Source organism: Mauremys mutica, chromosome 3 (genome assembly GCF_020497125.1).
Source record: "Mauremys mutica isolate MM-2020 ecotype Southern chromosome 3, ASM2049712v1, whole genome shotgun sequence".
NCBI lineage: Eukaryota > Metazoa > Chordata > Testudines > Geoemydidae > Mauremys > Mauremys mutica.
In genome coordinates this window covers 110,818,882-110,837,424 of record NC_059074.1, presented here as the reverse complement: position 1 = coordinate 110,837,424, position 18,543 = coordinate 110,818,882, and the positions used below count along the sequence as shown (strand labels likewise).

Here is an 18,543-nt window from a genome sequence, read left to right as displayed (position 1 = left end):
TAGATAATTTCTGGGTACAGGATATTGTACTAGGTCTATTCATGACAAAGTTTAACTGCACAGCAATTACAGAGTATTAATGTACTAAATATGAAACTAAAGGAGCAACACATTTAGACATGTTTAATCTTCCAGTTACATTAATTTATTAGTTAACTGTAGGTATCTAAAACATTGCTACAGTGTTTTTACATTGTAATTGTAATTACACATGTAAAATGTAATTCCAGTCACTGGGATAGATTCTCAAGTGCACCTGAGCAGCACTTAGCACACCTAAAGAATCAAGGGATGGGAGACTATATTTCTGCCCTCCCAATCTTGGGGCTCTCAGAGATTGAATCAGTCTGGGATGCTCTTGTTTTGCATCTCAGCTGCTGCCTCAAGGCAAATTTAAGTCACCTTTGCCTTGCAACTTAAGTGGAATTGAGGATCTGGCACACTGTATTCTATAGTGTAAACTGAAATCTTTTTGCTACCTCCAACAGTCAGCATTTTTTCAGCCATTGCCAAACAGTAAGCTGTGGTACCACTGTCATTTATGATTTTGAAGGAAGGGAAATATTGCAGTATAAGTATCAGCAACATGTTGACTTTTAATGATGACCACTATTGCCTTAAGTATTTCCATATATATTATTTTCGCATTATTATTTTGTCTGTAATAGTTGTTCTTCATGGGTTAGCACTAATATTTAGGATTTATGAATTATCAAGACGTAGACTCTTTCAATAAAATAAAAGTGAAATCAATAATGTGATGCATGCATTTACCTTAAAATCGGCTTTCTGATAACTATAAGCATATGTATTTGGTTTGTGGAAAACATGCAGGTTCCTAGAAAGAAAAATGAGGGGAAAATTAATTTTAGTATTAATAATTTAATTTAGTAAATTTTCTCTCATCCCACATAATGCTACTGCAACCATTTCTATCCATTATGAAACAGACTCAAAACTATTTCTTGAAAGTGGTTCAACATTTGAAGCCTCATAAAAAATGAACACGTACAATTTATCTCCAGTGAAAGCTGTTGACCAGGGGTCGGCAACCTCTGGCGCACAGCTCGCCAGGGTAAACACCCTGGCGGGCCAGGCCAGTTTGTTTACCTGCCGCGTCGGCAGGTTCAGCCGACTGCGGCTCCCACTGTCCGCAGTTCGCCGTCCCAGGCCAATGGGGGCGGCAGGAAGCAGCACGGGTGAAGGATGTGCTGGCCATGGCTTCATGCCACCCCCATTGGCCTGGGACGGTGAACCACAGCCAGTGGGAGCTGCGATCAGCCAAACCTGCCGACACGGCAGGTAAACAAACTGGTCCAGCCCGCCAGGGTGCTTACCCTGGCGAGCCGCGTGCCAGAGGTTGCCGACCCCTGCTGTTGACATTGATTAGTGCCTTTGTTGCAGGTCTAACTCTCTCTTATGCAGGTCTGACAGCTAGTTTCATCTTATTTGGATTTGTAAATGGCAACAAACTGAAATAGCGTTAAAATTTTAACACCTAAAAAATCACTGAACTATAGAAAAAGCAGAGGCATCACTATAGGGGATGATTGCCTTTATGTAATTTGTTAACACTTCTAAGAAATTGTGTTAGCCAGAAAACGACTTAGAAACTGAATCAAATGGTGACCTCAGTTTGACCCAGTTAACCTCATTGAGTTCAACTTTAACTGATGACAGAATTTGAACCAGAGTTCAGGGTTTTATACAAAGGAAGAGTTCAGATTATTCAAAGTCCCTATTGAGGCAGTGATACTTTCTTGACATTCACCAATTCTATAACTGCTGATCTGCTCCTCCTCCCCCAAAATTGGGCACATTAGGCAAAGAAAGACATTCAAAATCATTGGCTGCCAGGATAAAAATCTTAGCCTGGCAGCTAAAATTTCTGTGTAATAAAGTCTTTAAGGATCAGTAGGGATCATTGTTAAAAAGTGTAAGTTCTAAAAATAGGTAACTCTTATTCTTTTTAGAAATGAGAAAAAGGAAATTTGGCATATAAATTTATTACAGTGGTCTTCAAAAGGCTAACAGTAATTTACTCTATGTTCAACTAACAAACCTTTTAAAAATTTGTTCATATTTCACCATTGACTCTAAGTGGAGTTGTAACTAAACTGCACCCTTTACGAATAGGAAACAGTGTTGCAGAATGGAAGGGGGAAATCACTTGCCTGGTGACTCTGCTTCAATAAAGGTATCTTGAAGGATTCTTGCTCCTGATCTGGTGCTCCCTAACATGAGACAGGCAGTCCTTCCCAAACTCTAAAGTGCTCTGTAGTGTTTAGTCCCTACAGGTAGCATGCAGGTTCAGGCACTAGCTATAGCCCTCCCTCATGTACCACCTATGACAATAACCGCTGCCGTAGAGAATTTCCAGTCAATTCTTAATGAGTGGTAAGTGAAGGCTCCTCAAAGAAATAAACCATAAAAATAAAATAACTGAAATATTAGTGAGGCTAAAAGACAAAAGCTTTAAAAAAAATGCAGAGAAAACTGGAACATCTAAAAATAGGTTCCCCCTCTGAGAACTAGGATTGCATATTAAGAAATTCTGACTTCTGTAAAAATACCAAAGGAAAACACAACACTGCAACATGCAGCAAGAACTGGGGCAAATGAAAACAATTAAGGTTATTTGTTTATATAACATCAAACAAGAGGCTCAACACTTGGATAGCCTGTAGAATACATCCAAAAATAAGGAACAATTTCCGGGTTTCTTTCAAGATATAAAACGTCTAGGATTGAAAGAACTGGGTTTCCCTACTTTGGCTACAGGCTCTATAGGACTGAAGGTATGTCTGCACTGAAGCAGGAGGTGTAATTTCCAGCTCAGGTATACATACTAGCACTATGAATGCTAAAGAAGCTAGAACTTTTCAGCTTGGAAAAGAAGAGACTAAGGGGGGATATGATAGAGGTATATAAAATCATGATTGGTATGGAGAATGTGAATAAGAAAAAGTTATTTACTTGTTCCCATAATATAAGAACTAGGCGCCACCAAATGAAATTAATGGGCAGCAGGTTTAAAACAAATAAATGGAAGTTGTTCTTCACACAGTGCACAGTCAACCTGTGGAACTTCTTGCCTGAGGAGATTGTGAAGGCTAGGACTATAACAGGGTTTAAAAGAGAACTAGATAAATTCATGGAGGTTCAGTCTATTAATGGCTATTAGCCAGGATGGGTAAGGAATGGTGTCCCTAGCCTCTGTTTGTGAGAGGGTGGAGATGGATGGCAGGAAAGAGATCACTTGATCATTACCTGTTAGGTTCACTCCCTCTGAGACACCTGGCATTGGCCACTGTCAGTAAACAGGATACTGGGCTGGATGGACCTTTGGTCTGACCCAGTATGGCCGTTCTTATGTTCACTAGAAGCTTGCAACTAAAAATAGCAGTGTAGCCATAGATGCATGGGCAGCAGGATGGGCTAGCCACCCCAAGCACATTCCTAGGGTCTCTGATTGGATTGTACTTGGGTGGCTGCTCATATTGCTGCCCACGCAGTGATGATTACACTGCTATTTTTAGTAGGCTAGTGGATCAGAGCTTATGTGAGTATATCTACCCAAACTGGAAATTACATCTCCAGCTCCAGTGTAGACACACCCTGAGATAGTGAAGTCTATTTAGATTGCTGAAGTGGGACATGAATGGTGAATACGCCTTGAGCTAGCCCTCTGCGCAGAGATGAATAAAATAACTGAAAAGCTCTATTTAAAAGTATAGTTCTACTCTGAAAAGTGACTGTAAAAATGGCACATTGGATTGCATGGTTTTCGTCGGTCAATGATTTCAGAATCATGTACATTAAATTTACAAGTTAAAACTTTTTTTTTTAAACTTCCAGCCTTATAAACACAACCCAGCATCTATAGCCTGGTCTAAATTATAACTAAATCAATCTAAAATGTTTATATTAATTATTATTATTATTATATAAGCTAAACTGATTTAAGCAGGTTCAACCATGTCTATATTACACAATATACAATATAGACAAGTCCTTAAGCTGAATTCTTGCCTTCTCATCCATAATAAAGCTTCTGCATATTAGTCTTTCATTGACAGCTGTACAATCCCACTGCCTTTACTCGGTTTGCAAAGGTATAGCAATTTGGAATTATATTGATGATGCACAAGAACCAATAGAATTCAGCTTGCCTTCGCTTAGCTGTGTTGATTCTGCAGTACTAAGAGGAGTAAAAGATGCTAACAATTTATTTTTGTTCCTAAAATTAAGCCAACGTGACTCAGTATACACACAAGGAAGTAGATCTGTTAAGATGCAATTTTTACAAAGCCATTTTTTACAGTACTTCACTACTTTAATCTAAATTTTAAGGAATATAAAACAAAACCTCTGCTCCTTACTGAAAACAAGTAGAGAAGTCGTCAAAATCAAACCATGTTTCCCTGGAAACAGGATTCCGTTCTGACTCAATTTCTTCTGGTGATTTATCCACTGTCTGGCTGTATATACTAGTGTCAACTGCTTCTGATGTCTGAGTCACATCAATACTTATATTTTCAATTAATTCATCTGCATAAATAAGAAGTACACACAGATTTCAACATGCTAAGAATGTGCACATTCAAGAAATGTTGATTTTGTACTGGGAACCTCTAAAAGTTATCAAGATTTTTCTTCCACATCTTTTGAAAATGAAAATAAAATAAAACCAAGTAAAATAAAACAACTCGGCAGAATAGCAAAAACAAATTTAAAAAACCCTTAGTTGGCTGTAACTGGAATTTTCTGACTTTCCCACCTCCACTTATCTATACATTTGACATTGCACACCAAGCTAGAACTTTTAACATTGGCACTTCTGTTAGACATCCCGTAGCTCTGTGATTGCAACAGTGAACCCCAAGTCAGCTATATAGTGGAGAACACAAGCCCCTTCAACCAAAATTCTCTGGTCATATGCCCAAAGAAAAGCAGCGATGTCATGAGATTTTTAATAGCTGAAGAGCAAAAGCAAACATCCACTGAATTGTGGAGGACACACCACCACCTGTCCTGCACGTACTTAACTTTATTACTTTGCAGGAACAGGGCCTAATACTGCTTTAGGAAAGTTAGACTACCACAATCTGACTTATGCCAAATATGGATATAGAAATTTTGGTCTGGCTAGCCATCAGAGGAAAAAGTGAATGACACTGTGTGTAATGTACACTTTATATGGTATTCTGCAACAAAATGATAGTCTTTACCTTAACCTAAATCACAGGAAGTGGGTCAATTTATGCATTTTGCAAGGGCAGCCTGGAGAAGCTAATGGTGTTGTTTCCTATGCCTTGATTGATTTCTAGAGAGAAGAATTTACTAATCCCAGGGATGCCAAACTGGTACCTTTCACAATGACAATAACAAGCTATTTAAAAAGAAGTTGTGTTTAGAGGTCACATTTCGTACAACCTGCTCTATAAGAGTTATATAAATTATTGTCCGAGCTTTTTAGTCTTGTCTGAAAACAGGCTTCTGTACTGCACTATTGCTGTGAGATACTGTAAAACAGACAGATTAATTCAGATACGAACAGACTACTAATTTTCTTGCCTCATCCACATTTGCTAAAGAAAAAGAAGTGACGAAATATCTAAATGGGTATAACAAATGAGAGAAACTAATTAAAATGCTTAATGTATGTCAAAATGTGGCTTTTGTAATATTTCCATGATTAGTGAAACATATGGTGATCTGCTGGAGAAGTGATGGTTTTGTAAGATAAGGCTGAATGTGGGTTGTTCTACCTTATGCAACCAATTTCTGCAAGAACTGAAAGAAGTTTAATAGAAGACAATACAAGGCCAAGATGTCCCCTATTTGGAAAGCCTGCATAAGGGCTAGAAAACTAGGCTTTCCCTGTGGTTTATTCCATAAGTGTGTGGAACAATCAGGGAGCATGGATCACAGAAGAAATGCTGGAGGCCAGGGTCACCAGTGCCTCCACGCTACTTTCTTGACCCATCAGGCTATCCTTTGCTCCTTTTGAATATGGCAGTCAGTGACAGACTTGTGCAAACAGAGTTTCCCTGCTGGTTGCTGCCTTTACAGTCCAGACATAAAAGACATCTTTCACAGACCACTGGGGCTCCATTCAGAAGTTAATACAGCCCTAGATTGCATTCTCTCCTGAGCAGATGTGTTGAAAAGTTGTGTGTATATACGGTGGGGGAAAAGGTGATGTATACCTCATGGCCTTGAACCTGGCGTCCCTTCCCTTTGCACCCTAGATTCCCAATCCCCAGTGGAGGGCAAACAATCCAACAAAATGGCTTAATCTTCCCCTTCTGTATGGAGTGATGAAGATGAAGAAAACATAAATGAATTGTTCCTCCCAACCCAGGCAGTCAGATCTCGTTGTCATGGTAACTTGTTGGGCTCTAACCAAAGGGCAGATTTTGTGTATATATTGATTTATTTAGATGTACATATGAAAAGGAAAATGCCTATCCAAGCTATACAGGGCCCACAAAAAAATTAATTAAATTTAAAACATGCCAGTTAGTAACTTCTTGTCTATTGCTTATTTTGTGCAGAGAAGTGCAATTACCAGGTGAAGTCAACTGCAAAACCTTTTGATAACATGAATATTTAATCTCTAGAATAAACGTTGTAAGTGCAATATCTGAGAAGTGTTCAAACGAATGTTCAATATAAAGCACTATTTTAAATCCAACCACTGTCGCACAGAAAGTTTCACTATTACCTGTAAATATAATATAGCTAATTCATTAAGCAAGTCAGAATGAAAGTCCTACTTGAATTTACAAATATACAGTGTGCTGTGACAATGACTGTAATAACGAAATAAATAAGGTCGTAAGACAAGCATACTGTAAGTCAAAACTTCATAGACAGCCCGCAGAATAAAGATAAATGCAACAACATCAAGCCCCAGTGGAAAACAAAAATTGATTAGAAAGGCTCTAAAGTATTCAAACTGAGAGGGAAAAGTAAAAAAACAATTGTAAAATAAAATTGTAAATAAAGAATTTAATTAGACAAGGAAAACAGATCAAGTCATAGAGCAAAGCAGCAGAAAATCAAGATACAAAAGGAAAGACTCCTGAATAAAGATTAACTGCCCTTATTGCAAGGCACTGTACACATGGTAAGACATATTCAGACTCTCTGACAGCAGTACAAGAGCTGGAACAAGAATAAACATTTTAAAAAAGAAGACAGGGCCAAATTTTCAAGAGCTCAGCATTTAACAGCTCCCACTGCTTTCAACGAGAACTGTAGGGTGCTTAGAACTTCTGAAAATCTTGCCACTTCATTTAGATGCCTAAATGGGAGCTGAACTCTGGGGAATCTGGACCCTAGTCTATTGGTGGCTATCTGCCATCTCAGGTCCTTACAAAGAAACCAGGGGCACGTCTACACTACTGCTCTATGCTGACCTATATTAGGTCAAGTTACAGCCACTGCAGTAATTACTATGGTGGCTGATGTCCACACTACCCTACTATTGGTGGGGTGTGCCCTTACCAGGAGTGCTTCCACAAACTAAAGAGGGGCAGTATGGGGAGCTAAGAGCCAGGGTTCTCAGCTCCCCATCAGGAGCTCACCTGCCCCTCAGGGCTCTCAGCTCCCCACTCCCAGCCACCGGCGGGGGGAGCAAGTGGGGCAATTTGCTCCGGGCCCCACAGGGGCCCCGCAAGCCCTGGCCCAGCAGCAGTCTGGGTCTTTGTCAGCATTTCAGCAGCAGGGGGCCCTTCAGTGCTGCTGAAGACGCGGAGTGACTGAATGGCCCCCCACCGCCGAAATGCCGCCAAAGACCCAAACCGCCACCGGGTAAGTACAAGCACCACTGCTCCCTCGCTTTGCCCCAAGCCCCCTGAATCCTCTGGGTGGCCCTGCCCAGCCAGGAGCGGGGGTCAGCCGCCTGGTCTTCTTGCCTCTCTGAAGATTAAGCCAGGCTTCTTGCCCAGCTGGGAGTGGGGTGCCTGGGGCAGCCCTGCTCTAGTTCCTGGCTTTCTTGTCAATTTCATGACTCCAGTGAAATTGACAAGACAGCCAACATCCAGTGTAAGGAATGCAGTGTCTACACAGACATTGTGTCACCATAACTACACCAACATAAGTGCTACAACTCTTGTGGAGGTGGAGTTATGATGTCAGTGTAGCAAGGCACTTACATTGACAGAACAAGGCTGCAGTGTGTACACAGACATATTTGGTCAACATAAGCTGCCTTACATCGACCTAACTGGGTAGTGTAGACCAGGCCTGAGTTGGGTACTTAAGATGCTTTTGTTCCCCCCAGTCATGTGAAGATGTTTGATGCTGTCCTAGTTCATGCAAAATAGGGATAGCTGCAGTATAAATAAAATACATTAAAATGGTTGTTTCAAGTATTATGATCATCGTTTTAGTGACAAGATAAACTCAGAACAAGTCTGTGTGTATTATTGGTGGGCCCCGAAAAGATTTATGATAAAAATCTTAACATAGCTATCATCAGCCGGACACAATTATATATATTTACTACATTATTTATGGATTGCTATAAACATGGTTGCACCTCAAAAATATAATATCTGTACAAAGCAAGCAGAAGATAAATATACTTTAATGCTATTAGATATAGAAAGCAAGAAAAAAAACATGACCCAACTATCTATCTATCTATATATATATATATATGAAATGTCCTCTAAAAAGCTAGAAAATTAAATACTTGTAATCAAAGGAAATATAAATACATTATCCCCTAGAATAGGAATGAAAAAAAAAATTATTTTCAGCTCCATGCACTCTTTTTTTCCCCTCTCTCAACAATTTCTCAGCCTATTAGAGTGCATGGCATAAATTAATATTTTAAATCACAATCATGGAGCACCATAAATGAAAAGCCTGCCACTGGGAAATTATTTTTCATATTTACCTGAGTAAAGGGATTGCATGTGAGGGCACACACTTTCCTACTCAGAAAGAAGTGATAGCATTACTAATTACATAGTATTTTCATTATGATACAAATATTATATAATGCTGCAATGCTAATGGTACTCAAATCTGTTAACTAGAACGTTTATCCTTGTTCAGTTCGAGGCCTCTTTATTCTTTCCACAAAAATAAATAGAAAATCTACTTGATAATGTATTATTTTAATATAGCCTGTATTTATTGTACAAGAAAATCTTATTTATTAAATAATAATTCAGTTCATGTGGAATCTGGATTTCCCATTATGTTTTTTATTTTCAGATTGTATTTGTTTATGGTGCCCTGCTCGAGTAAATAATCAAGCAACAGTTTTCTGTGAGATAGCAGACAAGGTAAATAATGTGATACCTTCTATTGCACTAAACAAAAAATTAGAATACAGTACATGAGTTTTCAAGCTAAGTTCCACTAGTAATCAGTAACTAAACAGAAGCAAAAAGAATGAGGAGTACTTGTGGCACTTTAGAGACTAACAAATGTATTTGAGCATATGCTTTCGTGGGCTAAAACCCACTTCATCGGATGCATGCAGTGGAAAATACAGTAGGAAGCTATACATACACAGAGAACATGAAAAAATGGGTATTGCCATACCAACTATAAGGAGAGTAATTAAGGTGAGCTAGTATCAGAGGGGTAGCCGTGTTAGTCTGGTTCTGTAGAAGCAGCAAAGAATCCTGTGGCACCTTATAGACTAACAGACGTTTTGCAGCATGAGCTTTCGTGGGTGAATACCCACTTCTTCGGATGCAAGTGGTGGAAATTTCCTGGGGCAGGTATATATAAGCAAGCAAGAAGCAAGCTAGAGATAACGAGGTTAGATCAATCAGGGTGGATGAGGCCCTGTTCTAGCAGTTGAGGTGTGAAAACCAAGGGAGGAGAAACTGGTTCTGTAATTGGCAAGCCATTCACAGTCTTTGTTTAGTCCTGAGCTGATGGTGTCAAATTTGCAGATGAACTGGAGCTCAGCAGTTTCTCTTTGAAGTCTGGTCCTAAAGTTTTTTTGCTGTAGGATGGCCACCTTAAGATCTGCTATTGTGTGGCCAGGGAGGTTGAAGTGTTCTCCTACAGGTTTTTGTATATTGCCATTCCTAATGTCTAATTCCTAAGGTGAGCTATTTTCAGCAGGAGAAAAAAAAACTTTTGTAGTGATAATCAGGATGGCCCATTTCCAACAGTTGACAAGAAGGTGTGAGTAACAGTGGGGGGGAGGGAGGAAATAGCATGGGAAAACAGTTTTTACTTTGTATAATGACCCATCCACTCCCAGTCTTTATTCAAGCCTAATTTAATGGTGTCCATTTTGCAAATTAATTCCAATTCAGCAGTCTCTCGTTGGAGTCCATTTCTGAAGTTTTTTTGTTGCAGTATTGCAACTTTGAGATCTGTAATTGAGTGACCAAGGAGGTTGAAGTGCTCTCCGACTGGTTTTTGAATGTCATAATTCTTGATGTCTCATTTGTGTCCATTTATTCTTTTGCGTAGAGACTGTCTGGTTTGGCCAATGTACATGGCAGAGAGGCATTGCTGGCACATGATGGCATATATCACATTGGTAGATGTGCAGGTGAAAGAGCCTCTGATAGTGTGGCTGATGTGATTGATCCTAATTCATTGTAAAGAAACATGAAATCACATTAACCTAAGGTGACCAGATAGCAAGTGTGAAAAATCAGGACAGGGAGAGGAGAGTAATAGGAGGCTATGTAAGAAAAAACTTCAAATATTGGGACTGTCCCTATAAAATTGGGACATCTGGTCACCCTACATTAACCAGAACTTGTCAAGGTCCAAAAGGGGACAAAATGTGCAGCAGAAAAAACAGAGTAGTGAAGTGAAGAGTAATAAAAGCTTAAAATGGTGTAAGATTAAAATTGTTAAATAAGAAAAATTTCCTATGTCTTAGTTTTATAAATCAGCATTTCTGATATAAATAATGGACACTAATAAAACAGATCGCTCCATATCTGTTTGAGAAGGAGGTAACTGAGTCTAAAATGAAATTACGGCACAAAATACTTTGTAATAAGTGTTCACAACGTTGGGAACAGAATTCACTTCCCAAAAAACTGGCATATTTATTTACATTTTTTGGCAAAACAGGGAGAGAAATAGGAGGATGGCCTGGATGCACAAAAGAAGTTAGGCACCTAGAAAGTCACAGGAACAAAATTGGGAAGCTCAAAGTCTGAGTTAGGTGCTTAGGCTCCCTGTAAAACAAATGGGGGGCAGGACAGAGTTAGGTGTTTTAGAAAGCAATGCTCAAAAGGTAAGCCAGATGAGCTGGGAGCACCCCAAGCTAGCCCGGAAGCTCAGCAAGGCACATGTCAGACTTCCACCTCCTCCACACCCAAACACCCCACTTGGGTGGTCAAGCAGAACCATATGAAAGTCAGCTCTACAGAGCTTCTCATGTTGAAAGCACAAGGACATCACATTATCTTCTAAAAAGTACATCTTCAGAAATGGATTGCAAGGCCACAGGCTCAGAAGACACCCACTCATCTCAAAGTCCATTTCACTCATCTTTCAAGATCTCCACAGGAAAGCACACACCCAGGACTCCAGACACATAAGCAACAGACGATACGGATGGCAGTGAGTTCAAATCACCCAAGGGACATGTGATCCCACACACAGGAAGGAATGTGGAGCAACAAAGGGGAAGAGAGGGGTGAATTGGGGAGCAGAGTTGCATGTTGCACCATCTCTTTCATACACTTTTCTACAGTTTCAGCGACCTGCCAGACCCCAGCCATGGGACATCCTCCCAGAAATCACCCTCAATCCAAGATCACATCAGAGATGTCCTGCAACTCATGGCTGCAAAGGCATCATGGGTTTATGTCAAACTTGTCCACAGTTGGAGGGGAGCAGTCTCATACCATGGAAGTCGAAACAGGTCAGCCTTACTTCTGGGCCTCATCATTACATGGTCATTCAAATGTATGCAAGGGTGCCAGCTGCCCACTGGAAAAAAAAATCAAATCATCTCTAATCATGTTCCTCCACTGAAACGCGCTCCAGGAACACAGGACAGCCCTGATCCAGAAGGGAAGACAGTGTAGGTTCCCCACCCCACTCTTCAACACAACATCCCACCAGGCACTCCTACCATCTGGCCCCCCAAATACGCAGCTCCCACAGAACAACACAGAAGAGCAGGCAATGCTCAGAACACTCACCAATTCCACAGAATGAGGAGGAGGAGAAGAGGAGACTTGCAGCCAAACACAGCAGGGATATCAGCAGCCCAACAGAGACCCCTGGCGTCCCAGAACAGACATAGCCCACCCTCACCAGCTGACCCAAGAAAGGAACCACATTGCTCCACGAGGACCACACAGAAGAAGAAGGAGGGAAGCAAGAATTGGAAAGGCACACATCTGTGTTGGGGTGTAGGGTCCCTCATATCCTGGGGCTCCACAGAAAGCATTCCTTTGTTTCAAAACTGCATAGCTAATCCATAAGAGTTAGGTGCCCAAAGGTGGAACCTCGCCAATTGCATAGGCTCCTATGTCTGAGAGTTCAACACAGGAGGCTGGACTAAGGCGCCTATATGATTGCCAAGTGCTGAGCGAGGACTGGGTGTCAGCTGAACACAGACCCACATGGTCATGAGGTCACAGGAAAGCACCACTTTGGAACACGCGATAAAAGCTGAAGCCTGGGTCACATTCTGTTGTTTGTGCCCCAGCATGGAAGTATTGGATGCCAGAATGAAGGAGCAGCCACCAGGCACCCTGGGGAGGTGGGGATAGCATAAGCAGCACAGAGCAAACATCAATGAAGCAGAGATCAAGGCCATTAATGGCTTCATGCAAGCCTATGCCAACAAGCTCATGGGTGCCAGGACTCAACAAATGAGCATAGGTGCTAAGGAAAGGCTTTTAGGGGGGGAGCTCAAGGACCAGGTTAATGCCTAGGAAGACGTGGATGGGGAATAGAGGACATCAAAAAAAATGGAGACTGATAAGGGTGCAGGCAAAGGCAGGCTTGCAAGGGATTGCTGGAAGAGAGGGCGGCAGCCTAGGTGTCTCAGCTCCCAGAATGTGTGAGGATGGCAGGGGCCACCTTCGGTGTCTTGGCCATGATGGGGACCAGGGAGCTGAAAACCACACAGATGTGTCATTGACCATGCCATAAGTATCAGCAGTAGAGTAGAAAGAACAAAGAGAATGCTGGAAGGCATGGAGAACTTCACATGAGCACTTTATGGGTGATCAATCACAGCAGCCAAGTGTCACATTATTAACAAGCACATGCACTGCTACACAGTCAGAGACCATAGAAGCAAAGTGGCAAGATTCCATTTCCCTTTACCCTGAAACAGGGACTCAGGCACCTAACAACTTTTGTGCATCCAGGCCTCTGAGCTTCTCCAACAACATAATATTCTCTACTACTACTTTAATAATTTGGAGCAGGATCATTCCTAATGTAACTTCAGTGAAGTCAGAACTACGTCAGATAAATTTGACCCACTACTCTCAAAATTAAATATGATTTTGATATGAGATATATAATTTTAAAAAATGGAGTGTCAACTAGATAAACATAATATACACACTTGAAGAGGGTGATGTAAGACACAAATGCTTTTAAAAAGTTAACCTAAGATTTAAGAAAATTAAGTCCAATAGGCTTTCAATAAGACTTAGGCTCATAAGTGACTTCAGTGCTTTGGAAAATGTTATCTATAGGCCCCAGTTCTGAAAGCTGCTCCATGTAGGTGGATCTCAAGAGCCCTATAACATCCCACTGAAGTTAATAGGCTCCACCTGAGTGCTGGTCCATTCACATAGTTCTTATAGCTGGACTAGGGTCATAGACCATATCAGGACATGGAAACAATGAGAAACAGAAGGTTTTTGAAGCTGCTCTCACTAGGTATTTGAGCAAATAAAGGTAACAAAGCTTTCTGAAACAGTATCCAGGATAAGTCAGTTTAGACATTTCATCTTATTTCTAAAACAAAACACCCAATAGGGATAAGTCAAACTACTTGCTGGAGATTCTAATACTATTGCAAGTGAACACAGGGTGCCTGACTATACTCAGATAGTTCATGTATTTGACTACCCATTGACTTGAAAATAAACTCCTAAGAGATAAAGTTACTGAAGTACCAGTCAAATAATCTGATCTTTTTAGTCTTAGAAAAATGTATATTTCAGAATATTGCTCTTAAATAAAACATTTCTTTAAAGCGGACATGATCCTCCCATTTTTTGGTTTGTGATTCATGCTGTGACATGTTCTATGAAGTTGAAAGTGTCACAATAAATTATTTTGAAATAACATGAGCTGACTGGTTCAGGCTGATGTAATACATTATGACACAATATAAAGCATTAGGCCAAAACATTGTTTTTTAAAGTGAGATGCTTTTTAAAAATAAATCACATATTTTTAAAAGAATTGTTTAGCTAATAAATTATGAGTCAATAACAAATTGCATTTGTGATGGGTTGTCACCCCTGGGGTGCAGTCTGGGAACTGTGGGAACTACTGCATGTCTCTAAGACACACAGCAGAGTTGGGGACACAGCCAGGGGCGGCTCTAGGTTTTTGGCCGCCCCAAGCAGTCATGCCCGGGAGGCGCCCCCGAGCCGCGGGAGCAGCGGACCTCCCGCGGGCATGACTGCGGAGGGTCCGCTGGTCGCGCGGCTCGGCTGGACCTCCCGCAGCTGCGGGCGGTTCGCTGGTCCGGCGGCTCCGGTTGAGCTGCCGCAGGCATGCCTGCGAGAGGTCCAGCCGAGCCGCGGGACCAGCGAACCGTCCGCAGTCATGCCCGCGGGAGGTCCACTGGAGCCGCCGGCCGAGCGTCCCCTCCGCAGTCATGCCTGCGGCAGGTCCGCTGCTCCCGGGGCTCCGGTGGACCTCCCGCAGGCATGACTGCGGCAGGTCCGCCGGCCCAGCCTGCCGCCCCCCCGGGAAAGGGCCGCCCCAGGCGGGTGCTTGCCCCGCTGGGCTCTGGAGCCGGCCCTGGACACAGCTAGCCTCACCCTGTTATCACCAACAGGACAGCAGGTGGCACCACTCACCCAAACTGGGCTACCTGAGTGTAAACAGCAGACCCCAGTCAGTTTCCCAGCCCCTCAAGCATGCACCTCCCTTTGGAGTATAAGCCCAACATGATATGGTCTTGCACTGCACAGGGATCTGGACAGTGTAAGCTCATTAATATGTCCACCCCTCTCTCAATGTGAAGAGGAATATACACACTTGTGGTAACTAAACAGATTTTCCCCAGACACTTCACTTAAAGGCACACTGGTTTAGGTTAAAATATAAAAAAACATATAAAATATAAAGTTTATTAACTACAAAGATAGATTTTAAGTGATTATAAGTGATAGCAAACTGATCAAAGTAGATTACCTAGAAAAGAAACAAAAACACAAACTAAGTTTAACATACTAGAAGGATAGGATTTGAATTAACAATCTCTCATCCTGACCGATGATACAAGCAGGCTTGCAGATTCTCAAAGCACAAGCTGTACTTGCTTTGCAGTTTGGGATCCCCACCCCGATTCCAAGGCCTTTTCCTTAGGAGCTTCTCTCAGGTTTTGAGTTGTGGGGCAGTGAAGAACAACAAATGATGTCACTCCCTGCCTTATATAGCTTTAGCATATGGCGGGAACTCTTTGTTCCAAAACCAGTTCCCAGACCAGTTTGTGGAAAAATACAGGCCCCGAAAATGGAGTCCAGAGTCATGTGGGCTGGTCACTTGCCCTTGCAGAGTCATAGCAGCCATCACTTACAGGCTGTCTGGAGCGTTCTCAGGAAGGCTCACGGGGGGGGGGGGGGGGAGAGGGGAGATAAGCTTCTCCTAAGGTCTATTGTTTTCCCTAATGGCCCATTACCTTGAATGGGCTCTTCACAACCAGCTATTTAGACTGGAAGCATCTTGCCTAATGAGTACCGCCCAGGTTTGACTACATGTGAAATACAGATATATAGTCAATATTCATAACTTCAAATACAAAAATGATATATGCACACAAATAGGATATCATATTCAGCAAATCATAACTTTTCCAATGACACTTTACATGACCTGTTTTGTACAAAATGCATCAAATTATGCCATAATCATTTCATAATATCACTATGAAGAATATGAGGTGCATTGTCACAGCATTATTTAAAGAAAATAATTGTACCTCAAAGCCATTAGGAAAGCATCCCATGGGAGCCAGGAGCTCCAGCCTCTGATGCCTGTAATTATTATGTATATTTATCAAGGGTGTGTGGCAGAATATACTCATGTTCACCCTCTGAATACTATGTAATAATCTTTGTACAAAATACGCTTTGTAATGTATCATCTGAAAACCAATAATTTGCAGGTCAGTATTGTCCTGGTAAAATATGTTCAGCAACATTGTATGTGAAGTTATAAGATTCCCTTGTATGGTGTTATTAACATGTTTCAAACCCCACAGCCCTGCCCAAACGGAAGTTGGCAAACAGGTCTGTCCTAAACAAAGGAATATGTGCCCTGCTTACTGTGCATTTAAGCAGTAAACAGTCATCAAGCAGGAAGGGAAGAAAAAGGAAATTCAAACAGGTGAGAAAACCAGCAGGGAACATCCTTCCACATAAAAGCAGCAAAGAGTCCTGTGGCACCTTATAGACTAACAGACGTATTGGAGCATGAGCTTTTGTGGGTGAATACCCACTTCGTCGGATGCATGCATCCACGAAAGCTCATGCTCCAATACGTCTGTTAGTCTATAAGGTGCCACAGGACTCTTTGCTGCTTTTACAGATCCAGACTAACACGGCTATCCCTCTGATACCTTCCACATAGACTCATTGTCTCCTGGTTCTGAGTTGGAAATGTTTTTCAAAAGGGGGACTGAAACTATAAAAAGGAGGGACAAACACCCAAAGGCACCCTTCTTTCTCTCCCTGCCCATTGCATTTACTGCACCTGAAGAGACAGAGGAAGACACTGGAGTCTGTTATCACCAGGGATCCTGACCTGCGAGTTTGGTCAATAATCTGCTGGAGCATGTGGTGAGAAACTTTGCTTGAATCTAATATAGTTTGTTAAGCTAGGCATTAGTAAGTGTCTTATCTTTATTTTTCTTGTAACCATTTCTGACTTCTATGATTCCATTACTTGTACTCACTTATAATCTCCCTTTGTAGTTAATAAACTTGTTTTATCTAATCTAGTGGGTTCAAGTTGAAGTGTCTAGGTAACCCCATTTGGCTTAACAAATTGTGTGCATATTATTCTCTGAAAGGAATAACAGACTTAATATATTTGTTCTGACCAGGAGAGGATTGGGCAGTACAGGACATACGTTTCTGGGGGGAAATCTGGGACTGGGAGTACGTTGGGGTCACCCTGTGGTGATTTTTAAGGCTGGTAAGAACCAAGGTGTGACTGGCTGGCTGCAGTGTACACACAGACATAGCTGGGAGAGATTTGTATGCTGGAGGCTGTTTGTGAGCTGCCCAGGTTGGAGGCTGCAGCAGCAAAGCACTGTAAACGGCAGCATAGGCAGCAGTTGCACAACAATACATTAGTCTGGATTGTACCCTGGTATGTCATAGGATATCCTGTTCTCCACACAAAGTCCAAATACAGGAGGAATTACAAGGTTTTGGTGGATACAATCCAGCATGGAGGCAGTGCACAGGGAACCTAGCCACAAAGAATCTGGGTTGCCTGGCCACCACTAGTATCATAAGATGTATGGCCAGTGTCCTGCAAACCCCTCACCCTTTGCAGTGTTGAGGTGGGGGGAGCATATAGGGAGTGTGTACATGGTGCACAGAATGACTCTCCATGCTGTGTGTGAACCCCTGCACAGTAGTGTGAAGAGAGATTTCAAAACCAGGCCAAATGATCTGCTGCAGAATGACAGACAACCCTCACCTGATGGGAAAGGAATGGAGAGAGGATTCTCTGGCCTCACCCATAGTTCATCTCTCCCATCTCCTGCACAATGTCTCCACTCCACACAGGTGATATGCATCATTACATTTCCCTTCCACACCCAGTTGCCTTCTCGCACAGTGGAAGAGTACTAACAAGGAGAGGTTTCTCTTCATGATTACCCGTCCCACAGGGATCTCTTCAATTCTGTTCCCTTTCAGCCTACAGTGCTACAATATTTTCACTCCCTTCTTCTGCTAAGACTCAACATGCAGCTGAATTAAAAAAAAAAATCTATATTCAGCTTTAAGTATGCTCAAAACTGCCTCCCTCCCTACACACATTTAAAATGTAACATTTCTCACAATGAAAGCTCTCATTTATTCTTGCCTTTCACTTTTTTCCCCTAAATTAAAACAGCATTCATAATGATCAGGAAAAGACAAAAACAGCACACATAGTATATATGAAAGAAAATTGTAAATGTTTCAGAAGTATTTATTTTTCAAAATATGTATGTACATTAATTAAAACCACTTAAGATTGCAGTATAAAACCTTTACCTTATATTTCCAATTATCTGAAATCCCTCACTATGGACTAAGTCCTGTTCCCAATGACGTTAACATTTTTGCTATCGATTTCAATAAGAGTAAGATTTAGACC

The 18,543-nt window shown here is 41.6% G+C and overlaps 1 protein-coding gene across 3 annotated transcripts in view; it reads right to left on the bottom strand.

Moving 5' to 3' along the window:
• The window catches only part of ADGB (androglobin), a 215,269-nt gene that overhangs the window by 87,394 nt on the left and 109,332 nt on the right, over positions 1–18,543 (bottom strand). For all 3 annotated transcript variants that reach the window (XM_045012031.1, XM_045012029.1, XM_045012032.1), the window contains 2 exons: positions 4,383–4,551; positions 775–838 (listed from right to left, as the gene is read on the bottom strand). In XM_045012031.1, the coding sequence (XP_044867966.1) occupies positions 775–838; positions 4,383–4,551 (233 nt within the window). The remainder of the gene's footprint in view (positions 1–774; positions 839–4,382; positions 4,552–18,543) is intronic.